This window comes from Diplotaxodon limnothrissa, linkage group LG4 (assembly GCF_057381915.1).
Source record: "Diplotaxodon limnothrissa isolate DT_005_m linkage group LG4, D_limnothrissa_male_GT1.1, whole genome shotgun sequence".
In the NCBI taxonomy this organism is placed as follows: domain Eukaryota; kingdom Metazoa; phylum Chordata; class Actinopteri; order Cichliformes; family Cichlidae; genus Diplotaxodon; species Diplotaxodon limnothrissa.
In genome coordinates this window covers 21,225,222-21,253,118 of record NC_140599.1, presented here as the reverse complement: position 1 = coordinate 21,253,118, position 27,897 = coordinate 21,225,222, and the positions used below count along the sequence as shown (strand labels likewise).

At 39.6% G+C, this 27,897-nt stretch overlaps 4 protein-coding genes across 4 annotated transcripts in view; 2 read left to right on the top strand and 2 right to left on the bottom strand.

Annotated features, from left to right (window-relative positions):
• The window catches only part of LOC146633740 (ras-related protein Rab-26-like), a 58,529-nt gene extending 55,742 nt beyond the window's left edge, over positions 1-2,787 (top strand). The window contains exons 8-9 of the mRNA XM_085352460.1: positions 2,096-2,172; positions 2,688-2,787. Coding sequence (XP_085208586.1) covers positions 2,096-2,172; positions 2,688-2,787 — 177 coding nt within the window. The remainder of the gene's footprint in view (positions 1-2,095; positions 2,173-2,687) is intronic.
• A 3,267-nt stretch (positions 2,788-6,054) lies between these two features.
• On the bottom strand, positions 6,055-18,576 carry LOC146633739 (arf-GAP with dual PH domain-containing protein 1-like). Its single transcript, XM_085352459.1, has 11 exons — positions 18,334-18,576; positions 16,491-16,621; positions 15,956-16,047; positions 14,118-14,200; positions 9,457-9,569; positions 9,107-9,253; positions 8,703-8,786; positions 8,202-8,264; positions 8,014-8,085; positions 7,492-7,720; positions 6,055-6,389 (listed from the first exon to the last, which is right to left on the bottom strand). Exons 1-11 carry the CDS (start codon positions 18,422-18,424, stop codon positions 6,361-6,363), a joined length of 1,134 nt encoding a protein of 377 aa, XP_085208585.1. The 5' UTR covers positions 18,425-18,576; the 3' UTR covers positions 6,055-6,360.
• A 922-nt stretch (positions 18,577-19,498) lies between these two features.
• rnps1 (RNA binding protein S1, serine-rich domain) lies at positions 19,499-24,843 on the bottom strand. The gene is made up of 7 exons (XM_085351635.1): positions 24,381-24,843; positions 22,215-22,361; positions 21,940-22,119; positions 21,726-21,831; positions 20,193-20,346; positions 19,958-20,099; positions 19,499-19,847 (listed from the first exon to the last, which is right to left on the bottom strand). Coding segments are annotated over exons 1-7 (837 nt in total). The 5' UTR covers positions 24,383-24,843; the 3' UTR covers positions 19,499-19,741.
• On the top strand, positions 24,493-27,817 carry LOC146633737 (uncharacterized). Its single transcript, XM_085351634.1, has 4 exons — positions 24,493-24,652; positions 25,574-26,209; positions 26,361-26,471; positions 26,846-27,817. Exons 2-4 carry the CDS (start codon positions 25,595-25,597, stop codon positions 27,815-27,817), a joined length of 1,698 nt encoding a protein of 565 aa, XP_085207760.1. The 5' UTR covers positions 24,493-24,652; positions 25,574-25,594.
• The last annotated feature ends 80 nt before the right edge of the window (positions 27,818-27,897 follow it).

The window sequence follows — 27,897 nt, the reverse complement described above, 5'->3', positions numbered from 1 at the left end:
CAGTGAAGACATTAATTTTTCTGTATATGTGCTTTTCCAAAGGGATTTATATGGCTGATTGGATTTTTATGGCAAGCATGAGGATTATAAATATTACAGAAATGTGTGATTATCTGGAGATCCGTTTGCATTCTCACTCTAGCTCTTTATCTGAGATTTCCTTCTGCTGTTAGGAAACGGAAGATAAGACTCGGATGTGTTTTCTCCCCCATAGATAATAAAAATGTGATAGTCAGTATTTACTCTGTAGAATTGTGTCTTATGGCTCATCGTGTTTTATGAGCTTCTGCATAACATGTATCGACTGTCAGTCATCCCCAGTTTTATAGCTCTTTCTTCAGTGCGACTGCAAATCCTTGCACTGCCTCAAAACCAAGTGCACTGAAAAAAAAGGTAAACTGCCAAGCAATTCTTTTTAGAAATGGCAGCAATAAAGTGCCAATAAGTAACTCGGGGCTCAGCCTGGAAGGAAAAAGACACATCAGTTATCATCTCTGTTTGCTGATACAAATTTGCCTGCAGAGGGAAAGCATGGAGATGGCACCGAGCTGGATTATCTACAAGTGAACAAGTGTGAAGCTGCTGGGCACTACATTTTTATGCAGTTTTTATCCACCAGTCACAATTTGTTCTTTCAAGCTTAATCCTGCTGTGTTAACTTTTTATACATACACTTATAGGCCATTTCATGAGGTTTCTTATTAACGCAAATATCTAATGCAACTCGGTACATTCAGGCATGTAGACATTGTCAAGACAAAGTTCAAACCGAGCATCAGACCGGGAGGTAACTTTGAGGCATGGTTGTTAGTGTGTTTTCAGAAACTGCTGATCTACTGGAATTTTACCACACAGCTCCCTCTCGAGTTTACAGAGAAAGGTGTGAAAAAGAGAAACTATCCAGTGAGCGCTATCTTGGTAAAAATGCCTTGTTTTTGTCAGAGGTCAGAGAAGAATGGCCAGACTGCTTGGAGCTGATAGGAAGGCAACAGTAACTGAAAAAAACACTTGTTAAAACCAAGGTGTGCGGAACAGAATCTCTGAGTGGACGGCATTGCGAAATTTGAAGTAGATGGGCTACACTTGGAATGGGAAACTGAGGCTACAAATTTTACAGGCTGACCAAAATTGGACAGCAGAAGATTGGAAAAAATATTTCCTGGTTTGAGTCTTGATTTCTGCTGCAACATTCATTTGGTAAAAACTAAATGGCTCCTACCTTCTATAACCATTCAGGCGTCTGTTGGTGTAGTAATGGTCCACGGGATATATTTCAGCACATTTTTAATTCATCCATCCATTTGCTTCCGCTTATCCTTTTCAGGGTCGGTGGGGGGCACTGGAGCCTATCCCAGCTGTCTTAGGGCCAGAGGCAGGGTACACCCTGGACAGGTCGCCAGTTTGTCACAGGGCTAACACATAGACAGAGACAACCAATCACACTCACATCTAATTTAGTGCTTCCAATTAACCTAACCCCACTAACTGCATGTCTTTGGACTGTGGGAGGAAGCCAGAGCACCCAGGGAGAACCCATGCAAACTCCACCCTGGCCTGAACTCAGGACCTTCTTGCTGTGAGACAATAGTCCTAACCACCATGCCACCTGTTTTTAATCAAATCAAGCATTTTTTTTTTTTTTAAACAGCACAACCTACCTGAGTGTTATTGCTAACCATATCCTGCCCATCTTCTGATGGCTCAGACTGGTTTTTGGAACATGACAATGATTTCACTGTGCTCAAATGGCTTCGAAAGTCACCAGATCTCAATCCAATAGAGCACCTTTGGGATACGGTGGAACAGATGTTTTGCATCAAATCACAAATCAAAATTTAGGAAATTCAGACCTTAGCAATGTTTCAATGCAGCACATGGCTGAATGTTTGCCATAAATGGCAAACAGATTAATGGACAGGTTTGCAGTTTATTATGACTGTAAACATCTTTCTCCAGTGTCTTGAGCTCCTCTGCTCAAAGCTGCTTCTTAAAAAATTAAGAAAGAAAAGATTATTTTTTTGAGGTTTTAGTACAAACATCACAGAGAGCACAAAAAAAGCACTTTGCATTAAGATTCATTGCTTTGGCTCTGCAGGAATTCGGAGTTCCCTTCATGGAGACCAGCGCCAGGTCAGGCCTCAATGTAGAGCTGGCTTTCACTGCTGTGGCCAAGTAAGTATATTTCTCTTTGCAAGTGTCAGGGATTATATAAAGGATGTATGAATATAAAATGTGGTTTTTAATTTAAAACATTTAGTATTTTCATATAAACATGGACGTCAATGTGGAGTCAAAAAGATTTGTTACTCGTGTAAATGCTTCCTTGAAGTTGCAAATGTTTCAATAAAGATCTGAAGTACAGATTTAAATAATAGTTTTCCCTTACTAGTGTTTATTTTTGTCTTTATTTGGCTAAAAGAATGGCAGAAAGTCAGGTGGTTACACAATATTAAATTTTTTGCCTACCTCTGACTTCTGCTTGTTCTCCCCTTTTCTGCACGGGCTTTCTCTCACAGTCCAGTTTTAGTATTTCAGTCTGAGCATTTTCTAATCTGTCCATAGGTATGAATGTGAATCTCCTGTGTTAGTTGACTGACAGCCAATTCAGTCAACTAACACAGGATTTTCAAAAATAGGTTAATGTGTGTAAAGGTCCTTTACCTCAATATCCTCTTCCTTTTCCTCAGGGAGCTGAAGCACAGGTCCATGAAGGATCCCAGTGAGAAGTTTAAGCTCCATGAGTACGTGAACAAGGAAATGAAGGGCACTGGCTGCTGCCGGTCTTAAAAGCCTGCCCCAGTCACTCTTTGGCTCTCTGTGTGTGTGTGTGTGTGTGTGTGTGTGTGCCACTTATTTCCATACTGTACATGTTCATATCTGGTGTGATCAGAAAGGAGGAGTCAGCTCCAGCGAGGTATAAACCCGTTCGACCTTCTGCTCGTCCATTTTCAGATGTCATTGTGTCAGTACACACAATCTCACTGTTGTCCTCACTAGTCTCGTTGCCTTCCTGCATCATGTGTATGTGCGTCTTGCTTTTCCCCACCCATCTCCTTCTGTAGCTGTAAATGTAGCCCAAGGTTATAATTGGCAAAAGGCAAAGATGGCACACCTCAGTTATTACCCTTTTTCAACTGCAGCTACACAATTATCTTCACCATTGCCTGGTGTCCTTCTTTTATTTTGAAGGGTCTTTTTTGTTTTGTTTGTTGCAGAGATAAAATGCATGTTTTTAAAGCAGTTTAATTTCTGCATATAATTATTGTGTTAGATGCAACTGTCATTTTCTTCGGATGTTACGGATGAATGTTCAAATAGTAAATGTGTAGTGAAGGGTCCTCTGTACAGTTTGTGGTCAAATCAATGATTCAACAGGCTCCCTGGAGCCGGGTTAGCTCACCAGCATAAATTTAGTCTGTTTCAGCTGTGGATTTGGGGGTGGGGGGGATTTGTATTATTTTAACACAAAAATCTAGTAAAAGCAAATGGGTGTCGCTATTTTGGATACAATGAGCATTAACAGCATTCAGATATGAATCCATATTAATATAATGTTTAAACAAATTTAGACATTTGAGTTTTGAAGAGCTGTAATGCAACCACTGTTCCTGATCTGTATTTTTTGTTAAATTATTAAAAACAGATAGTCAAACACACTGTATGCAATATACAGGAATATAAAATTGGGCTTTTTTTGGTCATTATGGTGTAAATACTACTTTTTTTTTTCTGCATGTAAAATAGTTTGGATAGAAGAGAACAGCACTTTAGATAGGAATAAGAGCATGGGAGTGAAGTGAGAAATAAAGAGCTATAGAGACCTGAAGTATTGTACATGAAACATCTGTAATTTTTTTTTATTTCTCTGTTTGTTTCTTTTTTGTTTGTTTTTTGAAATCCATGCAAATCATGACAGTGTATTTAAATGCTGAGTTTTGAGCCACCTCTCATTTCTTTATATTTTGCAGGGAAATAGCTGCAGTGATTTATCGAAACGTGCAAACATACATTGAAATACTGTATATAAGTCAAACACAGAGATCATAGAATTCTAACAAGCTGGAAGTCTCTTTAGATAATCATTGGGAATAGTTCTTTAGGGGTCTTGAAGGACATTTGAAGCTCTTCTTTGGATGTTGGATCCCTTTTGTTCTGTTTTTTGTCAAGATGATCCCTCACTGCTTCAGTAAAGTTGACCTCCAGTCTTGGCAGTGTGTTTGGGATCATTTCCATGCTAAAACTTGAAGCCAACACCCCTGACTTATATGCAGCATCAGACAATGACAGAGCCTCCACCATGTTTTACACTTGGCTGTAGATGCTCACTGTTATCTCTTGACCTCCTTAACACATATTAATCAATTTAACCAAAAATTTCAAATTTGCATTCATCACTTCAAACCTGATTTTCAGTCCATTTGTTAGATAATATGATATCACCACCCTGACCTTCAGATACTGTTCATCTGCTTCTTCTTCCACTTGTCCAGTTTCCCCAGTATTTTTTAAGGACATCTGCACACTATACTGAGATAAGCTAGGTTTTCAGCTAGAGCCCTTGAGAAATCAACTCAATCTTGTTGATGCAAAAATAATATTTTTATGCCCATCTTTGTTTATCTTTGGCATTTTTGGATTCAACTAAAGAAATGGGAACAATTGATGTGTTTTTGCAACAGTAACATCAAAGCTAAAGATACAATTTTTAAAAAAGCCTTTTGCCTTCATCCTTTGAGTTGCATTAGTTTGTGCCTTTTTAAATGCTTCAATAATTTAAATCATTTTTTCTATAGCAAAAAGCAACAAAATGCTATTTTGTGATGTCAGGTACAAGAATTGGACTGAAAATGGGTGAAAATGCAGCCAATCTCCAGAAAACAACAACAGAAAACCTGGAGAACTAATCCTCAAGACCACCTTAAAAACAAGAAAGTCTGGGTCTTTGGAAGTAGATTAAAAGGAAATGACCGATGACTCAAAACCTTTGCACAGTACTGCATGTATGTGTTTTCTGTACATTCGTATATAAATTGGGTATATAGTGCCATGTTTTCTTAACATTTTGAGCAGTATGTCACCTTTAATCGGTTAACAGTATTTAACTTATAATTAATATAAGAATCACAGATGACATTTTATATACTGTTGCTTAGAAAGACTCCATCTCAGTCACAGAAACCACATACTGTACTGCACTTACTGTACATGCCCATGTTTCTTTCTTTTAGCCTTGAAGTTAAGAGTATTGTTTATTTGGTTTACTACTTTTCAGTGTGTAACTTCTTTCTTGTAACTTAAAACTACAATAAAAAAAATATGTATACATCATATTTCTCTTACACAAATTCTCTTCTTGGACAGTTACACAATACAAAGCATGCAATTACAGATCACTGAGCGCAGCAGAGAGCATGTGCGTGTTCACGCTGATTGACGTCAGCTCTTCAGGTTTGAACAAATTGTGCGACAGTCCAATGACAGTAGTGCTCAAACCTTGTTGTGCCTTTTTCCTAGGGCTGCTTTCACAAATCACTTAAAGTGTAGACCAGCAATCACTGGTTTGATGAAGTTAAGCTGCTGGAGCCTTTTTTAGTCTAAAGCCTTTCCTATGTCTCCCTCTGCTGGATAATAACTCATGACATAAAGGAAATATTTAAATAGTTGTGTATATATAGAAGAAGCAGTAAGGCTAGGCAGTACTTAGTTGTTACATTGATTACATCTGTGCTAACAAAAAAAAAGCAAAAATTGTTTATTCTACCTGTGTGGCACATAGAAAATTAGACAGTTTAAAAAAAATAAATACATTCAGAATTACACATATTTTTACAGAAAGTCTAATATAAAATAATGTATGTATACCACCTTAATGATGTTAACATGCAGTTTGATGTCAGATAAATCTGTTTTGGTCTGCATATAATTGGTCAGAAGTTTGCAGTTCATACATCTGAAATGTAATCTTGTTACTGATGACAGAACACTACACTGAAATCTCGTGAGCAGCAGCCGTTCTAACTCCAAGTTTACAGACACACACACATCTGCACATTCAGTGTAAATGTCCTGTTTCAAGTATGAAAGTAAGTCAGACCACATAGCAGATGAGTTAGCTAACATTCATGGCTCCCCACGAAACGTGTCTGGCACATCATGTAGGTGAGGCTGACGAAGACGACAGGCAGAGACAAAAGGGTAACTGCTGGAATGCCAAATAATCAAAGCTGTGTCACCGTGAGGCTGTTTTCTATGTGAGCCTTCAGTTTTCGTAAGTGCTTCTATTACAAGATGTCAAGGTTTTTTTCTTCTTCCAGCGGCAGTTTCTATATTCCTCACCCTGCACCAAGTTCTTCGTCCTCATCACGGTTTGTGCTTAAAATATGCCTCCACTGTAGAAAAGGAGAAAGAAAATAGAGCCACATGAGTTAAGAAAATAGTGGCACGTTCTTCTATGTATTAAAAAACGATTTACAGTATTGTGCAAAAGTCTTGAGCCACTCCTTATTTCTTTATATTTTGCTTCCAAGGACCCGACTTTGTTTCATTCTTTCTAAAGATCTTCTTTTGACATCAGCTGCTTTTTCACTCACTTTAAGTCCAGGTCTTGTTCTTGACCTGAAGAATATCTTATGTTTTGTTTCGCTAAACCATTCAAGACTAACCTGTTACTCTTTCAAGCATTATAAGGCATTTAGGACATGAGCCGGTGCTGTCTCTGCACATAACAGACTAGAACCAATTTAAAATTTGTTACCATTTCTTTTGTTGAATCTTAACAAATGCCAAAGATAACACAGTTTGACAGGTACAAAATAGTATTTATGTACTAATAAGGTGATTCCCAAAGAGCTTTGAGCTAAAAAGTGTACACAACAGTGTAAGTTTCTACAACCAAGCTCTGTCATGGTTTTCAGCCAGTTGTGTGTCAGATTTTGTCAAAATTGGTGGAAATATGAGCCTTGCATCAGATTGGCGATCTGTCCAGGGTGTACCCTGACTCTTGCCCTATACCTGCTCCAGTCCACCCACAACCCTAATAAGGATGAGCAGAAAAGGATGTTTGGATGGATGGACGATGGAATTATGAACACAGAAAAGTATCTGATTTTGATCCACTGTGCAATACTATCTAGAAATTGTCAGATTGGCAGCAGCTTCATTTTTCACTGCAAGTGCAGTAAAAGCATACCTTTGATAGAAAACACACAATGGGACAGTATCAGCCATGGATTGGCCTCCCCAGAGCCCGGAGGTCAACGTTACTGAATCAGTGTGAGATCATCTCAACAAAGAATGGAACAAAAGCCAGCCAACATCCAAAGAAGAGCTTTGAACATCCTTAAAGAAGCATTGAGAACAATTCCTGATAACTATTTACACAGCACTTTTTTGTATCTTTGCACATTTCCTAGCAAAATATTAAAAAATGAGGGGTGGCTCGAGACTTTTGCACAGCACTGTATGTGTTTTGTAATTTTTTTTTATTTTAACCTGCATACTCCTGAGGCAGCATTGGTCTGTTAATAACTGTAAGGAAAGCAGTGATCCATTCTTTCTGCTCCACTTCGGTCTCACATGCAAAGAGGAACTTCCTATCTGGGGTCACTATTGTTATTCCAAATGGCCAATGGTAACCCTGGATAGTGGAAGGGAGGTTGGGAAGCACAATGTAGCCATTTTCCTGACTACCGATGAAGACCTCACCACGTGCATAGGCATCCTACAAGCAGAGAGAGAAGCAGTTTTAATGTATGTAATGTAGTTTTATGTACCTGAATCAAACTTAAATTCAGAAGAGTTAATGGATATGGAAATTGTTTCATTAAAGTATAAAAACACACAAAACGTGTGAATAAAATCAAAGGCGCTGTGCTAAAGGCTACTTGCACAAATTCTGGGTCATGGTCTCTTAAAAACAAGAATTGACTGTAGAGAAACATCACAGCACCATCTGCTGGTCACAGTGTGTAATTAAAATTATTTTCATATGTTTTACTGGTGAAACTTTACTACCAGTGGATCCTTGAAATACAAGAGCCTCCTGTCATCCATCGTAAACCACCTCTTCTTGAAGCCCTCTGTGTGCTGCAGGACAGAAAACAAGACATCGAAGTCATCTTGACGGCATCACTGTGATTTTTTTATTTTATTTTTCTCCTGTGCTATATGATCGGCAATTTATCTACACAAAACAAAATCACCTTTGGACCAGTCTTCTCCATGTAGCCCTCTTTTAGGTAGTTTCTGGTTACCTTTGGCAGCAGCTGCACAAAGAAAAAGAAACATACTCAATCATTTCAGGAAAACGTTTGATTTGTTGTTCGTTTCTTTTTTAACTGTATATGTGCGCATGCTTATATTAAACTGACTACTGGTTTGCAGTTAAACCACATTGAGAAGTTGTTGTGATTTAGTGTTTTACATAAATAAAACTGAATTGAATTGAATTTGACATTTTAGAAATAAATACAGTTTACCGAGCTGTACTGAAGTTAAAAACACCTGCAAAAGGTTTAAATTAAACCTCTACATGAGCTTAAATCATGAGTACAGCAACCAGATTGAAGCACAAAAGATGCCATTATTGTGTGCAATATTACCTTCATAATGACAAGTTCAAAAGAAAAGGAAAAACTTGTCTTCAGCCACCTTAGTTGTAGCTGCCTTCATGCAGGAGCCCATATATGAGAGCACTTACTCACCTCAGAGTTTAGAGCTAGAGGAAAAGCCACCTGCAGGTAGCGCAATCGAGCTGCTCTGATGCCATTGAACCAGTCCACTATTTCCTTAAGAGAAGGACATAAGGAAGTATAATGGCTAAGTTACACATTATCATGTCATTTAAACCATTGGTCCCATCCCCAATTAACTCCACTAACAAGGTAACTTCTTAAAAATGCTTTGTAAGAAAACCATCTGAAACTAAGCTATTGGCAAATATATTGGTCACTATTTTTAATTAAACAGATCCCTGTGATGCTCTTACTAAAGTAAATTTGTTACATGTTGAATTGTAATTGCCAACCTTTTCCTCTAGAGGGACACATTAACTTTCCCAAGCTCACGATTTCCCATCTGAAACACCAAACGGGGCGTGTCAACTCACCTTTCCATCCTCGTGGTAAACAAAGACATTCCTAGTGCTGTTGTCCTTTAAGTAGGTTATCTGCAGGCCATGGGCAGTGCCCATTTTGGATGGCTGGAAAGTGGCATTCAAAGTATTGATCTTCATAATCGCTTTAGGTTCTTTGGCCTGCAGAAAGTAAAGACTTTTTGTTAAACATTCTCGCCATTATCAAGGCTGTTTTTGCACATTATTAACCAATTGTAGACTAGGAGATAACCACATTTGCCAAAACACACAGGCTCCTTATTTATACAACTTCATATATTACAAAGAGAAAAATCAGGACATGTATGAAGTGATAGAGTGTAAGCAAAACAGACAGAACTCACGTCATGCTTGTTAAAGTATTTAAGCACACCCTCTCGCTCGGACAGAATAAATTTTCGGCTTAGGTATTGTCCATTGTCTCTGCCACGTTTCCACAGAAACCCTTCTCTGTAGCCTGCCAGGAGGAGAGAAACACAGGTTGGGGGTGAAAGCAAAACAACTTTTATTAATGCTGAAAATCTCAGACACACATCTAAGAAATGTCCACAAATAAACAAACTGTTATTAACTTGATAATCAGATAGATAAATGTGCACTGGGTGATTTAGAGCAAGAAGAAAACTGTCACTTTTAAGGCTGATCCATTTACATTATAAAACAATGATAGCCTCTCTGCATATACTGTAGCATTGGCATTTGTTTTGGACCTTTGTTTCTGACCCTGTTCAGTGTTCAGTTCCCATCGCTTATGTTCATGCTATGTTTCAAATAAAATCTAAAATTATATGGTTTAATTTGCTTTGCCAGGTTAACTCCTACTATTTTGATATATTTAGACAGAAATTGTTCTGAAGAGTTGCAGCAATTGCACAATACACAAAGCTTTTATATCCACTTGCCATTAAAAAAAAAAAAAAATTGACTCATGCCGCCTTACACTCATGGCTGACACTTTAATTCCAGAAAGCAAGTACGGAAATCCCTAAACCCACATTGTCTTGCTAAATAGGTTTAAACTAATCCAAATGCTAAAGAAAACATAAGTTATATTATTGCACAACCACGTCTTGTGGTTACTCATCCGGTGAATTAAACGCCTATTACACAATCGCTTGAAGAGCTAACCAGTAACAACATTGGTGGAGGCCACTGAAAGACATACTGATGACCTTGTGCTTGTGTGTGTACCCTTTTAGTATTTGTGACCACTGTTCTAAGAACCTCAGTAATGGCTTTTACTATACATAAATAATTAAGCTTCTACTGATCTACAAGCCTGAAAATGACTGAAACAAATATGCTAGCACACACACTAAGCACGTTTGTTTCATAGCTGTAACTGAACAATCGGGAGCAGTGAATGACTCCACTTATTTTTAGTCATACCTAAATAATCATGTCAATCATTCACCTATTTTCTCCTCCCCACAAACACATAGACACACACACAGTAGTAGATGGTCCTATTCTTGACCATGGCCACACACAAAACCGTAATAACATTATTCTCATACAGACAATTAAAACTGAAACACTAAGGAAATATAAAATGCACCCAAATAACAGAGAGCTAGATCCTGATGCTGAAGTTGATACGAAATCAAAAAACACTTGGGTATTGTTCCTCAGCTGTTACTCTACCAACACTGTGATGCTACAACGCAATCGCCATAGTCACACGTGAACTACAAAGTTTCCCCATTTTTACATGTAGCACTCAAAAGGCTAATTAGGCAGCCAAGTGTTTAAGGGTGCATACTACGTGAGCAAATGGTCTTAATCAAAATTAAATGGAAATCTGACTGGATATGAATAGCTGCATGTGTTCCTAGTAATATATTACATTGATTCGTCAGAAACAACGAAAACTACTTCCCCCGCAAGAAACTGTACCAAAAAAAAAAAAAAAAAAAAAAGCACCTCAGTTAATTGCTGCTGCTGCATGAGGTTAAATACATTGCTATAGAGGCCAGAGGCTTCAAAATAAGAGGAGGATGTGCCAGAAATTTATACAGTAAATTACAGTACCTAGAATTATGGTACACCTGCATCTTTCTTCACTTTCCTACTTAAATATGCATTTTGAGTCACAAATAGAACCTATTGCTGTGGCTGAGCAATAGCTTCATCAATAATTTATGAACCTGAACCTGTTTTCTTCCACCTCTGGGATGGGGTCAAACCTTCCACAACGACAGAACAGAGGAGAAGAAGAGAAATGATTCACTGAGATAACAGAAAGTTAAAGATTTGCAAACACTTGGAAGAGCAAAGGGAGTTTCGGATGGCAGTGTCCGTCTCTCTCCAGATCCTGCACAGATGAATACTGCATGTTTTGGCATAAAATCTATGTGCGCTGTTGTATACAATGCTCATGCACAAAAGAGGGCATTCTTCCTCCACGGCAGGCACGCATATTCACATGCTCTAAACCTCTGCACAGCACAACACAAGGGAGCATTGACAGAGAGACAAAGTTTGACTGTCATGAGACTATGATAACAGGGCTTTATATTCTCTACCTGCAACTGAGAAGACTTTTAGTTTCTGCATGCAAACATCCATATGTGTGCCAGGATCTTAGCCCAGACTCAAATCTGCGGTCTACATTTTAAATATGTTCAGCTGACCTGACTAACACGAGACCAGAGCAATTAGTTACAAACCTTCCTGCTTGCCTTGCACATCTACTCTGCAGCACTAACAATACAACGCACAATACACTTCAGATTGTATATTGGCGCACAACAAAAGCAAATCTTAAGCTTTATGCTAATTTTTAAATGCACGAGGTTCCTCAGAGACACCCAGTGACAACCTCATACGACTTAGTTAAAAGGGAACTGTGTTGATTTTACCCATCACATTCTGCTTCCTCATCATGTGGACTACAGCATGTGAACCTACCATCTGTGATGCTGCCCTACTACAAATTCTAAGACACAATCGCACACACACACCTTCTGAAGGTGTGGTTTTGAGTAACAAAGTATTGTATTATATAATGTACAATTTTTTTTTAAACTGCTTTCTGTCGGGTTGAACAAAATTTAACTTGCCTTGTTTCCTGTTTTCCAAACAGACGTTACCAGGGGAAGCAGTCTTTCAAGCTTGATAGTATGTATGGTTTGTGACCATCATTTCTTATCTGGGTAACATATACACACGTCTGACAGCTTCCCATTTCCTCAGACTTTGCTCAACTCTGAGTAGTTGCTAAAGAGAAGAGTGGATTTCTCAGAACTTAGGCCTACCCCACAATGTTACAATGCTGCTATCCTTTATGTGTGGCTCTTTTAAATAAGATCCTATGAATAGGTATGAACACACAACACAAGATCCCCATTGCCCTGAAAAACAAGACAGCCTGCTCTGGAAAAAAAGGTCTAATCACAATAAAAATACTTCAAATTACTCCGTTCTACTAAATCATTTATCTCAAAGAGTGCCGGGTTAACTATTCACACATTAACCTCAACTTTTTGCCCATTTTCAGCACTTATATTCTGTATCTAAACATTTCATACAGTGTCCAAAAAAGTTGTAAATATTAAAATAAATAATAATTTATTGTCATTAATACAACTACGCCTATCTTTTTGGCACCGATTAATAGAGTTTGGTGAAAACCATACATGCACTGTGTATAAAGGTCTTAAAACAATATATAAATAAATAGTTACCAACAGTTCAGACATTGGTTAGAAAGAATAAAGATGTATAAAGATAACAATCGAATAACTGGAGTTTTGTTTTTATATAAATAAAGTTTCTCCTGTCATCGGTGTTAAATATATCATCTGCTTTAAATATCTTAAAGTGCATTTTATTGCTTTTAGCATGGATTCAATTCAAATACATTTTCTGTTTGCTATTTTATTTAGGTTTTGTGAATCGACTGCATACTGCCCTTGCGACTGTAGAAAAAAAGCAATTTTTATGCCATGATTTAAACAGCATAGGGATTTTCTGCTACACACCCAGCGATGCAATGCACCTCATTTTACAATCATGGCCATTGTGCAACTCAACAGACGATACTGACGATATGAAATGAGAACTCTAAATGTAACGTCCACTAATGAGGGTGTGTCCATATTATTCAGAGAAGTGAATAAGAGAAGATTGTTTTGGAAACGCTACATAATCTTCGCATCATAATCTTAGCTGTGTCATACATTCGTGCATGCGAAAATCACAATAGTCATAACAGGCAGACTCATAGTAGTCCAGTCTTGGCATTTGCACACTCATTGCCAGTCAGTGGCAGAGGCGTCCGTTATTGATTAACCGAGTCTGGTTTCCACTGGTGCTTCTTTGTCTCTTATGAGACTGCATTGGGCAATTAGCCAGACGTCCATTATGAAAGGGACATGATTCAGCACAAAAGGCATGGATAAGTGTTCACACATTAAGTTTGAGTTTAGATAAACTAAAATGAGAAAAGGGTGTTTTGGTAATTAGTGAGAAACGAGAATAAAAAGGATCTGTAGGGCAGAAAAAGACCGTTTTCTTCACTTGATGACATACCCTCATTGTCTCTGCAACATAAGCCATGCTGACACACCATCTATCTCTAAACAGCTGACTAATTGGGCTGGGCTATGTAAATGAGCACTGGGTGATGGTGCCTGGTGGACCATGACTATTTATTTCCTATTACACCCTTTGATGCCATTACCAAGTCACATAGTACCTCCTGCAACAACAGCACCTGCCAACATCTCACCAATTAAGCTGATATATCTCATTTCTGTTTTTATGCCCTTCAATTATTTTCTTTATTCCCAAATTCCTGAATTATTACTTGAAGTGGAGGTGGTAAAGTGGCGTGTTTTCTGTCCTCGATCCTTGTTTGGGTTAATAGATGACGCTTTCTCGCTGATTCAATCAACACTGAATGGGTGGTGCAGCGTAAGACGCAGAAATACATCTTCTTTTGGTCATGTAAAAGGGTATAACTATATGCATATAACTGTGCACAGGTATGTTGTATTCTTACCTGCCGAGTAGGGTTCCTGCTTTTCCACGCACAAAAACTCCTTCCTCTCGTACTTGGCTCGGATCCACTGATCCCGCAGGACCCTGCAGAACGGAGGCTGTTAGACACTCAGCTCTGCCTGGGTTTGATGTTTACTTCATGCCTCAGCTAATTTGTTGTAAACATCTCATTAACTTGCGCAGATGCCGACCCTCGTGGATTCATTTTGTGCAAACATCTATCAAATACAACCTCATCATCTTGTAATTATCATTTGTGTCTCCCTTGTCCTGTTTCAAACATAATAACGATTAGATGGTGTGTGATGTTCTTTAGCGTCATATTCTTCTCCTTTTTTCCATTTTCTGTATTTTTTGGTTCCCTTAATAATAATAATCATAATAATTGCACTTGTATGCATCTTCTCAGTATGTTCAAACTGCTGCGGTATTACTGTGTGTGCAGCTCTTCACTGTAGTAAATGGATCTGCCTTTTTCATCCCTATTTTCTTCACTCATCAGTCACCCCTCCAAAACACAACACATGCCCGTTTAGACTTTCTGACATGACAGGTCACTGTGGTGCTGTTCAAAATTGTTATTTATATCGCTGAACAGTTAAGAAGAAACCCTCGTGCTGAATTGCTGCTTCCTGTTCATACTACAGGAACTGGGCATTCTTATCAATGTCATCCTGCCAAACCAAAACCACTTGTTAATGAAGACATCCATTTTCCCAACAGCTGCAGGCTTAAAGGCACCATTGCTAATATTTACTGCATAAAATAACAATTAATTTAGAGCATATATAGAGAGAAATTTACTAGTTTTAATAGTTTTCAATACTTATTACTAAAAACAAAAACAGTTTCTGTCATATCCCACTGCTTTGTGCTTATCCATGTTGCAGTCATAATAAGAAAATGGAAACCTTCTTTCAATTTAAAAGGTTTTACATATCAAGACATAATAAAAAATAATCTGGTCCTTAGCCTGTGTTAAAATGATCATCATCACCCCTTTGTCACTGTGCTCGACTGTTGGTTTGGTGTGTTTGTGCTGAGGTGCTGCGTTTATTTTTTTTACCAAACATAGTTCTTGGCATTATGGCCAGACTTTTGACTTTTGGTTTCATCTGTCCAAAAGGCATTGTTCAGGAAGATTTCTGGTATGCTCAGATGCAACTTTGCAAACATAAGCCATGAAGGCGGCATCAAGGCGACCCTTCTAAAGTGCCATATTTCTTTTGTTTTTCTAATTTTCTACTGTCATGTACTTTAACATTTAACATGGTTGGCAAGAGGTCTTACAATGTTTTCCACTTGTGAAGAATCTTTCTCACTCTAGGAAGATGGACTTGAAATTGTTGGAAAATGACCTCATAACCCTTTCCAGACTAGTGGGCAGCAACAATTGCTTCTATAACATCACTGCAAATGCCTTTCATCTTGGGCATTGTGTCAGTGCGTATCTGAATGATCCAGAACAACAAGCTGCCAAAACTTCTTTTTTGAGGTGCTCACACTTACTGATGATCAATCAATCAAGTTCATTTGATTAGTAGAACCTGTGTGCTACCTTCCCTCTCAATCCCTAAGGTTATACTTTCACACGGCTTCTGCAATTTGGCTTAATCTTTGTTAAATATACAATGGCACAGTGCAGTATGTCGTGTATTGTAGCTTGTCTGAGGTTGTATTTACCAAATTTCAAGATTTGCTGAGGAACATAATATTTTTTATTATGTACTAATGTGTAAAACCTTCGAAGTGAAAGAGGGTGTACTTTCTTTACATTTTGACTGCGTATTTAGAGGTGACTCAAACATAAAGTGGAACAAAAGAGGATGGATTACTTACGTGCAATCCTTGAAGGTGGGGCAGTAGTAAAAGGCAGGAACTAGCTGTTCATATATGGCTTTGGCAGCATTGTTACCAACAGAGTCCATAAACTGTGGAGGAGGGGAAAAAACATTCACTCTATAAGGAATATCTGTTTGTGTTCACAGCTTTCTGTAGATATTCAAAATGCTGTGTTTGGAGCTCAGTGTTAGTTTGGCTGACTCTTTGCCCAAAGTTTGACTGCTGCACTTTTGTGTCTTCGTATTTAAAATTGAGGATGCTGCTCAGCACGCAGAGAAGTATACACAGACACGCCTTTGCATAAGTACACAAAGAAGCTGGTTGTGTCCGTCAGCTGCTGGCCCATTTCTTTTAGTCCAAGCTTAATTCATATAGATGACCTTTATTATTTTTTCAAGCAGAGATGCAGGGGGAAGTGTGGGAGACAGAAAGATAGCTGCTCATAGATGCTTGAGAGAGATGGGTGCAGATGTGATTTCAAGCCTGATTGCTGATCCCCACTTACTAGAGGATCTCCTACTGGGTTTCTCACCTCCAACTCAGAAGGGGTCCAGGGATCCAGAATAAGAGATTTGACCTTGCTGATCTGAGCAATGTTTCGATGGAGGCCTGAGCAGCTGTGACACACAAACACGCCAAGGGTGTACGATGCCCACTCTGGGCCTGTAATGCAGGATAAAGAGGTATATGACCACACACACACAAAATATTTTACCTTACGTAACTGCCACACTGAAAAATTCCTGACAGACACTAATGGTTCCAAATAGTAACTGGGAAAAGTGGTTATCACAGGCAAATAGAACAACCATTGCTGTAGTTGATTAAGATTTCAAATAAACACAAATATGTTACAAATGTCGCCTGAGAAAGAACAGAAATCAGCACAGGCAGAAGCATAACAAGATTAAGACAAGCCAACGATAAAAGCTTGGTTGTTTCTCGGTCATTCTGCCTCTTCGTCTTTAACATAAGCAGATGATCAGCGCACAGCATAAATAGATTTCCACATATGCTCACTATAGTATACACAGGAAGTTACTAGTGCGCAATAAGCTTGTTTCTAGGACCTAAATTTAGGCAGCCTAAATCTTCAGTATTTATATCAAGACCCCGTGTTTTTAATAAGCGTCTGTATGCAGGAATAGATACATAAATACACATCACATTCACCTTTAACATGAATGCTTAAGCAAAGGTTTAAAAGTTGAAAAGCAGGGAAAGAAAAAACTTCACAGAGTTTTATGTATACCACACACTCTTCTTTTTTTTCTTTTTTTAACTCATGCAGTATGACAAGCTGCACTAAATGTTTTTAAATTTAGTACAGAGAACAAACGCTGAGCAGGGTTATAATACAGTGAAGGTGTGAGGAGATGCAGATATATTTCGAAGTTTAATTTTTAGCGTCATTGCACTGACCAGCGTGAGGCTATATTATACCTGCCATTGTGGTTATTTTGTAACTGAACCGCAGAACTGGGGCAACAAGATTGGTGTCAGCATTCAGCAGCCTTTAAACCGTCTCTGAGGAAGGCAAAGCCGCACACATGCAAGAGAGCATGAGAACAAAGAGCTCGATTACTTCCTCGAGCATAATTTAAAAACTGTGCACATGCGAAACCGTGTATCTGTAACACTGAGACAAGATGCTGCCGCGTGGTTAGCAAGTCCCACGCCGACTCACCCTCTCGGTCTAACACTGAAGTCATTCTACACAGAAAGTGTAATGCACGCAGAGCCTAAAAATATATTTAAAAATGTATGAGTGTGTTCAAAACTTAGAGCTGAAAGAAAGGACTCCAAGAGAACTGCAGCCGTGTTTATTACTGGTATTTTAATATGATGCTCTCATGTGCTTGTCGCCTTCCACACAAGAGAATCTTGAAGGCTGCAGAGTAGATAAGTGAAAGTAAATTTCACAAGCAACACCTTTTTGAAAATGCATGCATGCTCTCATATACTGAGCTGCAGATTTGATTAATGTTAAACAACTAGGTGTGTTCCTCAGGGTGTGTGACCACATGTCTGCAAGCTGAAGAAGAAAACCAACCACGTACATAAACACCCATTTGGCTACTTAGCATGAACAGTAAAAATAATAATAATAAAAAAATTTTTTTTACTGAAACTACTGAAAACCTCCGACTGACAGTATTGGTTGTTGTTGTGTTTTTTTATCAGAACTCACAAACGTATTGCATCAGTGTGAAAATCTTCATTGTGTCAACTATCGCACAGGTGTCATAACTGCCCGAGAAGAGAAACTAAAGCAGTTACGTTCGTGTGTCTCAGTTGGGATTGCCACAGAATGTATGAACACTCTTAAAACTGGATGTCCAGCATCTGAGAGTGACTCCACTCCTCCAGCCTACCTGCAGCTCCACAGTCGGCACAGTTCCCATTCCCAGGTTTGTCCAGAAGCGCTTTCACACGCTGTCTGATCATTTCGTGATCGGAGGTCATTTAAGTTTAACCTATTTTGCTCCGACGCCTGATCAACCCCTAAAATCCTCCAGCAGTCTTGCATAGAAAGTAGCCCAGATACTGTGGCTGGACGAACTGAAGTAAATTCGCAGGGCGTCAGAGCGCGCTTGGCCAAACAGGAGCGGTGTCGAATTTAGGTGGTGCCTCGATGAGAAGAAGAAAAAAAATGAAGCACGTTCAGCGTTGTGTAGATGCTTTAACACTGAAACAGCAAATGCAAACACAACTCTTCTTTGTTTATTTGGAGGGAGACCTCCAGTGGTCATAATGGAGACTTACGCAGAGTGGAACCACCCATATTTGACCTCTTCCTCGCTATTTCACTTCACTACAAAATGTAGTCTGCCAGATCAGTCATTCAAATCTACTAACAAACTCGGCAGGACCGGTCACACAGAAAAGAACTATTTAGATCAAGGTTTGATTAATTTAAATATGCTAGGGACAAACTGATTTTAATGTGTATAATAACTGCATTTCTTTTAGATCTGTTCCATTAGACTGTACAGAGGTACATTGTAAGCTGACTCACTGGCACAGTTTACTGGACATCCTCATTAATAAAATTCGTTTCACCGCACCATTTCCTGTTAAAGAAGATTAAGACTGCATGAAATTTACTATAATCGTGATAGAAAATTTCATGGGAAAAGGGAAATATGTGAAGAAGGAGCCTATTTTTTACAAACCCATCCAACTATACCAGGAATTATATGCTGAAAGGAGGTAATAAAGGAAGTAATGAGGAAAGTTTCCTCAGTATTTAGAAATTTTGACTTTACAATGTTGTCACATAGATGCTTCTGGGTGATGTCACTCAGGCAGGAACCTCCTAAGCAAAACTGATTATTCCACCACACCCTGAATGTCAGCAAAGGCCTCTTTTTCCTTGTCCCTTTCTCTTTTCCTGTGGCTGTAAGGCCTGTGCTCTTAAAACAGGAACCATTAGGAAATGATCAATAACAGTATGGCACAAGGCCTTTCACATTGTTAAAGTTTTATTTTTCAAAATGTCTAAAAATTCAAGACAAGGTAAAAAGAAGACACGCTCGAAGACTGGTCGATCTGTATGCAGAGCAAGCTCAACCTAAAAAGACACATACTGGTCTAGCTTTCCAAAATAAACTTATACAAAACATGGAAAAAAAATGTTGCACAAAGAGCACTATTAAAGAAATGTCCATGTTGGCTACAATGCAGATGAGTGAATTCTGTTGAGCCCACATGAATACTGAGGAATCAAGAAACGAAGCCGATTCGGCACCATGAGAGATCGCGTACAGTACGAAAACCCGTCTATCGAGAGGAGTTGGAGCTGGAACGAGAGCGGTGACGCCTACGACCGGGAGATCTGGAGCGAGAGCGGCGGCGTGCTGGCGATCGCCTCCTTGGGGAGCGGGACCTGCAAAAACGTAAATCAATAAGTAAGTGTGGAAGGGCATGTAGGCCTGATAAAAAACACAAATGTCAAACACGAATGGAAACAGTAACTGGTCGAATCATTCATAGTACCTTCTCCTCATGCGCGGTGGGCTGCGACGCCACATAGGTGGTGGCGGGGGCATTCTGCGGGGTGGAGATGGTCTACGGGGTGGAGGGCGGACTCGCTGAGGCAGCACAGCACAAGCAGTGATTTCCTGTCCATCAATCTGACCTATTCGTAAGAGTCAACAAAGAGTTACCCAACACGAACGCAAGTCTGTCTAGATTAATCTTCCATGACGAAGCCACAGAACTACCCACATACCTCCGTCCATGTGTTTGAGTGCCTTCTGGGCCTCCTCGGGGGTCTCAAACTCCACATAAGCACAGCCCCTGTGCAGGTGCGGGTGGAGTCTGTCCATTGGCATGTCGACTCCTTTGATTGTCCCATAAGTAGAAAAGATTTCCTGGATATGTTCCTGTTAAACAAAGACATAGCTGTTAACATAAAAACCTTTGTGTTCTAAAAATATAAAATTTAAATTAAAATAATTACATTATGTAGGGAAAGTTTTTATTTTCAATTCCATTTTTGTAATATATCTATATTATGGCTAAAGCAGTTTCTGGATGGATGCAAACTGCATTTTGTTGCCTTGTACTTGTGACATGTGCAATGACAATAAAGTAGAATTCTATTCTATTCTTATTTACATAGCACTAAATTACAACAACAGTTGCCTTAAGGTGCTTTATACTGCAAGGTAAAGACCTTATAAAAATATAGAGAAATAGGATTACCACCTATGAGCAAGCACTTTGGTGACAGTGGGAAAGAAAAACTCCCTTTAAACAGGAAGAAACCTATGGCAGAACTAAGCTCAGGGAAAGACAGACATCTGCCAAAACCAGTTGTGGGTGAGGGGAGGAAGACAGTACAAGAACATGCTGTGGAGGAGAGCAGTTATTTAATAAAAACTAATTACTAAATGTAGAGTTATGTATAAATATCAGGTGGGGAAAAAAGCCAGTGAAGAAGAAACCCAGAGAAGCCTAGGGAAAATAAGAACTAAACCTTATTAGAGAAAAAAGCCGAAATGGGCAGTAAAACATGAGATGCTTTTACCCGGAACAATCTGACAGCTGTAACATTCACACTTAGTGTTCTGATTTTTACATCAGGAATTTTGTCACTAATAAGCGATGCCCCAAAACACCCAAATTTCACTTTTAGGCAACTATCTGTCAGTTAAGCTAAAGTACTGTACTGGTGTGCAGCTGGTATTACAGAGGAATGTAGAAAAATCAGTGACAACATGTTGCCACAGCTTTAAAGCCCAACCAATGTATGATTTGTCAGATCAGTACTGATATTTGGCGATTTAAAATCCTTACTAAGAAAAGTGCAGTCACAAATGTGTTTTACTGTTACAAGTTGTCGCCTGTTTACACTAATGGACTCTAGATCGCCTGGTTAATGTGTTGCAAATAGGAAAGTTGCAGTGTGCCCTCTGGTGGACAAACTATTTAATCCCAACAGTAATAACATGCTTGAAGGACGTTTCCTGTGTCTCCATTTATGTCAAACACCAACACAATATATCAGTATATTTATACTGATATCAATATACCCCCTCTTTAAATCAATATACAGAAGGTCGTCTAATTATTGGGGTTTTCTATCTATTATTGTTAGGCCTTATAATATAAAGTAACTTGAGCCGACTGTAGTTGTAATTTGGTGCTAAATAAATTTAATTTAATGTAATTTCAACCCTTAGCTGCATAGTGTGTTATCGCCTGTTTTCCCCTCCAGTGTGAGTGGTCCTCAGGTCTCCCTTTTGCTATAAAAACCAACCTTGGTGACATTCCTGGTGAGTCTCCCCAAGTAAACTTTAGTTGGTTTAGGTGTTGGGCTTCTTTTCCGGCGTTCCTTGTCATCTCTGGTCTTTTGTGTTTTAGAGCTGGAAAATCACAAGCAAAACACTAAATAACCAAGACTCAAACAAGAGAACATACAACACATCATTGTGCACAATTACCAAGCAGTTGCATTGGATGAAGAGACTTACACAGAGCGGGAGCGGCGACGGTTATCGTGGCGTCTGCGGCTGGGGCTCGGAGAACCCGAGGAGCTGGAAGACGAAGAGGATCGGGAGCTAGAAGAGCCGGAGCGGCTGGAACCAGACGAGCTGGATCCGCTTGAAGAACCTGAGCTGGAACCAGAACTGCTGCTCGAAGAAGAGCTAGATCTGGTGACAATCAATAAAAAAGAGAAATATATGACGAAAGAGGACAGATTTTTATTTTCAACACTGGGATAAAGGATCCCATTAAGAGGGCAAACCTGCTGCTGCTGCTGCCAGTGGATGCGCTGCGGCGTTTCCTTGCTTTCTCTCGTCCTCTCTCCTTCTCTCCTTCCTTTGTTCCAGGCTTTTCTTTGCCTCTGTCTTTTGTTTTTTCATCCTCCTTCCGCTTTGTAGGTGAGGGTGCCCTTAGATGAGAGGAAAGCCACTGTTATTTTGATATGTTTACGTTAAGAATAGCACAAAGTTTGCTACTTTAAGATTATTTTCACTGCAAATAAATATATTTTTACTAAATGCTTAATTGAAAAGTTGACAGAAAATAGAGCTCAACATATTTCACGGTTCTAAAGATAAAAGCTTTTTAAAACACAAAGGTTTTTGTTAACAGCTATGTCTTTGTTTAACAGGAACATATCCGGGAAATAAATTGTATTTTAGGTCATATGTTTTCTGTTAGGTAGTTACTGTTTCAGAACAAAATAACAATTAACTGTACTGAGGAAATAATACAAGTTTTTCTAAACTTACAATACTTGAACAATTCGTAACGAGCAGCAGCCTCAAATCTCTTGATCTACAATTAGAACATCCTTTTGACATGTTTAAATTTGTATTAATTCGCCCATTTTCTCTACAAGCTTTAATTTTTGCCTCCAACTGCTGGAGCCCATACCAGCTGTTACAGGCCAAAAGGCAGGGTACACCTAGAAAGCCTATCACAGGGCAGAGACAGACACCGATTCATACATTCACATCTATGGCCGATTAAGAAACATCGGCCATGTATGCAAGAAAATGCCTTCCTGTGTTTTTTGGTTGTGGGAGGAACCCACTCAGACATGGGGAGAGAACATGCTAACTTCACACAGCAAGGCCCCAGCCAGCGCATTCAATGGCAGGACTTTAAATGGTAAAATCTTAAATGGCCTGCATTTGTATAGCGCTTTACTCAGTCACTAAGGACCCCAAAGCGCTTTACACTACATTCAGTCATTCACACACACATTCACACACTGGTGATGGCAAGCTACATTGTAGCCACAGCTGCCCTGGGGCGCACTGACAGAGGCGAGGCTGCCGGACACTGGCGCCACCGGGCCCTCTGACCACCACTAGTAGGCAAACTCAAACATGGGGCTAGTATCTTGCCCAAGGATATTTGGCATGCAGCCAGGAGGAAGCCTGGGATCGAACCACCTTCTGACCTGCTCTGCCACCTGAGCTACAGCCACCCTTTATTTATTGCTTTGAAGTAACAGTGCTAACCACTGCACCTCTGTGCGGCCACTTCTGTGTCCATTTAGTTTTCATTAACAAGTATGGAATTTAATTCTCCCTATACATCTAAGTACTAAGCGGTCTGATATTGGAACCTTTAAATGCTTGGTGTCTATGGATGTCTTCTTTTCTTGAATGTTTTCAGGTTAATGCAGGTTAATGTTATATTACTACCATCAGAGTCATTCAGGTTCTGTATTTTTCATTATGTTTTGCTACTACAGTTTTCTTCAGTTTTTTTTTCGTTTTCCGTTTAATTTAGTTTAGGTTTCCTGGGTATGTCTGCATGTTTAATATACCCATTAATTTAATTTGAGCTTTCTTTATTCTCTTACCGTCTACATGTTCTCCTTCATTACATCTATGAACATTCTTTATGGTCTTACTCTTTTCCTGTCTAATTTTGTTGACCCCGGGGTTTTAAACTCATCCACCATCACTTCCTCTACGTTTTTATAATCTGGCAGGTATTTGTCACGTGCAGATTACATTATTATGATGTAAGCAACATTTTGTTTGTGTGTGTGTGTGTGTGGGGGGGGGGGGGGGGGGGAATCTCCAATATATATGTAGAACAAAGCCTCTTGCCTTGTATTAACAGAAATTAATGGACATTATTTAAATAGTTTTAGAATTATTTGTCTTCTTATTAGATTTTTATAGTCAACTTTCCATAATAACATTGTTTATCAAGGGAAAATAATCATTAAAGTAAACTAGTTGACTTCACATCTAACATCTTGAGCACGAACGCGCCGCCATTGAATTTCATTCAAACAAGAAGAAAGCGACGCGCGAGCTGCTGTTTCACCCAAAACCGACTTCAACTGCGATTAGAAAATGTCGCATAATTTTCCGCATAAGCCTAAATACGTTTTCGGGTTTAAAAAAAGCTCAACTAAAGATAAATAAAAGGTTAAACTTACATGATTTCCAAAGGAGCTAGGCGCAGTTCGACCACTTGCGGCCTGAGAAAACGTCGCACGGTGATGACGATAAGCGGAAGTTACGTGACCACCTGAGCGCCACTTACAACTCATTTGTTTATTTTACATTTTTTGACGACAAAATGTGAGTTTGTAAGTGAGCGCGTGTGCGACCCAGCGCACTCGTGGAATAACCTTGTTGTTTCGTCGAGCTGCGTGAAATGAAATAACCGAACAGGAAACATCGATCGAGCTTCCTTCTTCTAGATCAAGTGAGTGCATCACTTTCTAAGGATACTGTGCTAGCTGAGGTGGTTACCCCGCGCAGCTAACACGGAGTTACTGTACAACACTACCTTCGCACTCAGCAATAAAATGCCATTGTTTAAAAAATAATCCTACATAGGGTAATCCTACCCTATGTTTTTCTTCTTGAGGAAATTTTAATTAAATTTAAAAAGCACACAGCTTTGTTCCTAGAAGAACTTACAAAAAGAATAAATAAATAAAAAACTGTTTCTTATGCGCTGGATTTATAGTTGGTTGTATTTCATATTTATATGCTAATGTAAGATATTGGCAGTGTTTTCAGTTTCCTCCGTTTAGCCAGTAAGTTGATCTTTTTGTTATGACAGCCACATTTCCAAAGAAGTTTCCTGATTTTGTAGTTTAGCTTGACATGATGATGTCTTTTATATTAGCAGGAAGAATTCATAATGACATTCAAAGTATCTGAGATGTGAGGTAATCATATCCTCCTCTATAATGGACATTTGTTTTCGATCTATGTCTTTTGACTTATTTGAGTTACCCTACTAAGTTCTAATGTATTAAACCGAGGACATCCTGGGCTTTCCATCGATATCTCACATGTTTGGGTGGCCACTTTTAGCTCCAAAGAGGATAATTACAATTTACTATATTATCATATGTGTATTACATTTGTGCTATGAAGAGTGTTATGACAAAGTATTTGCCCCCTTCCTGATTGTAAGAAATTAGAAAGGAGGCAAATACTTTTTCACAATATGTGGATTTTTAGTTTTTTAATTTCAAAGCTATTGCCAAGGCTGCTATTACCCTACACCTCTAACATTGTTACAGAGATCCCACTTTCCTATATTATTATACATATTATTATTATTAATAATAATATTATTAAAGATACTCTAAATTTCACTTTTTTATGACAGGTCAGAACAGGTGAATTCACCATGGGCCGGCTCGATGATGCTGCAAAGCACAAAGTGGTAGAGCTGCGAAAGGCTGGCCTGAGTTTCCGTAAAATCAAAGCTGTGCTGGAGCTGGAGAACATTAAGGTTTCCGCTCAGGCCATCTACTTGTTCCTGAGAGAGTTCCAGGGGAGGCCGCCAGGGAGGGTGAGACCTGTAGAGCCTGGAAGTAGCACATCACCAGCACAGGTGCAAGCTCAAACTGGAGCAGTACAGCAGAGCTGGAGTAACATTCAAATCCGAAACCTATTACGGGATTCATCTCAACGTCTTGGCTTCCCAGCTGCTGCTGACTTTGCTAAACAGACTCCCACCAGCTCAGAGGGCTCTTCCTCCGGGGAAACCAGTGGAGGCAACAGGAAAGAACAGCAACCTGAAGAACATAAGGATGAAAATGATATCCAGATTGTCAGTGTCACGTCACTTGCACAGCAGAGCCAACAAAGAGCTCCCCAGTCCACTCTACCAAGGTCAGAAACCTGTGCTATGACTTCCACACCAGCAGTGAGGCGGAGAGTCACACCTTCTCCAGCCACTAGTTCAATGCTGGCAGCTCGAAAGAGAATTTTGGATAAAGCATTGTCACACAGATTGAAGGTACCTAAGCATTAGTGTACTGATGTGTACTTAGTGTCATAATCCCAGTTGTACCTCTTATATTTACTCTTCAGGTGCATGGAATCTGTGTAATTTACCATAAACTAGCCTCCAAATATTATTCAGTCTTTCATACGTTGTTTTTCACCAGTTTTCAACAGTGGCATCATTGTTAAGGAGAGATCCATCAAGTGTCCAGGGCACTGACATGAGGAATGCTGTGCCACAGCCACCTGAAACCTACGATCTGACCACTGAAAAGGTGAGATACATTTAGCTTTAGCTAACACTTAGCTTTTGAATCCCTTTTACTAAACAAAGATGTGAGTTTATCACCATCAGAGAGTACCTGTTAAATCATAGGCTTTATTTCTCCTTACACAATTTTAGCTGTCACCTCATGGGAGTGATATGGTCGGGTCTTTAGACTCTTTATCGCCACTTTTATTTCTCTTAAAACATTTCTGTGTTTTGTATTTGGTAAATTTTTTGCTTGACCCAAAAAAAAAAAATTTGTTATTTTCTGATCTGAGTCTGGGAGCCTGGCCATACAAACATCATCTGTTGTTGAGCTTTTTGTTAGTACGACTGCAATGTGAACACCATTTTAAATGAAATGTTTTCAATGTTACACAGACTGTTACAGGGAATCAGCCTGGAAGTAGCAGCGCTCCTAGACGTTCTCTCACCCAGAGACCAGGGCTATCTGTTCGTTCCCTTCCTCCTCCCCCTCATCCTCCTCCTCGAGTTGGGATTCGTCTTTCTAACCGACCACAAGCACCTTTAACATCTGCGTCTCCCGGGGGCGCTGTTATCCGCATACAGGCCCCCGGGAGTCAGGGTGCTCCTCGTACTGAAGGGAACCCAAGTCCACAGCAGGCAGCCCAGGACGCTGGAGTCAGAAGCGGTTTCCAGGATCCGATTCAGAGTTTGGGCTCTGAAGTGCGCAGCTTGGGCCTGGCAGTGAAGATGCTTGTAGAGCAGCAGTGCCGTCTGGAGAGGGAGCAGTCGCAGCAGACCCAAATTCAGAAGCAGATCCTCAACACTCTACAGACCATTGCAACCAAAATGAGTCATGGTAGCAGTGTTCAAAAGCAGAAAAACAAGACTCCTTCACCCTCTGCTTTGGCAGCAGCTTCTGCCTCTACCTCGTTTAACCAAGACACCTTCAGTTTTAGTCAAGGCACTTACACTCAGTGTAGCCAAACCCAGCCTAGCTACAGCTCTTTAGAAGGTTTAGAAAATGTGGAGGCCTTTAAATTGCCGGGACTCAGTCCTACAACCGTGAATGGGTTTCCACCATGTAGCAATACTGAAAGCCTTCCTCTTACTCACACCCCTTCTCAAACACAACCTTATTCAGCTGCATATATTCAGCAGACCAGTCAACCACTCATGCCTCCCTACACGCAATCATATGTCTCCACATACAGCATACAGTCACATCCTCAGACTTTCAGAGCATTGGAGAGTAAAACATCGGAATTCCAAAGCAGCTGCTCAACAAGGACTTTCCAGGACTGCAGCGTTTCCACTCAACCAGTGCTGAACTCGGACCACTCTTCACAGGACCAGCAGATCAATATTATCAAAGTGGAAGGACCATAGATGGCTTTAGATTCCACACACTGTTTGAGGACCACAAGGGCTTTGATGTACTTTTTTTTAGAGTGACTGTAGCATTATGA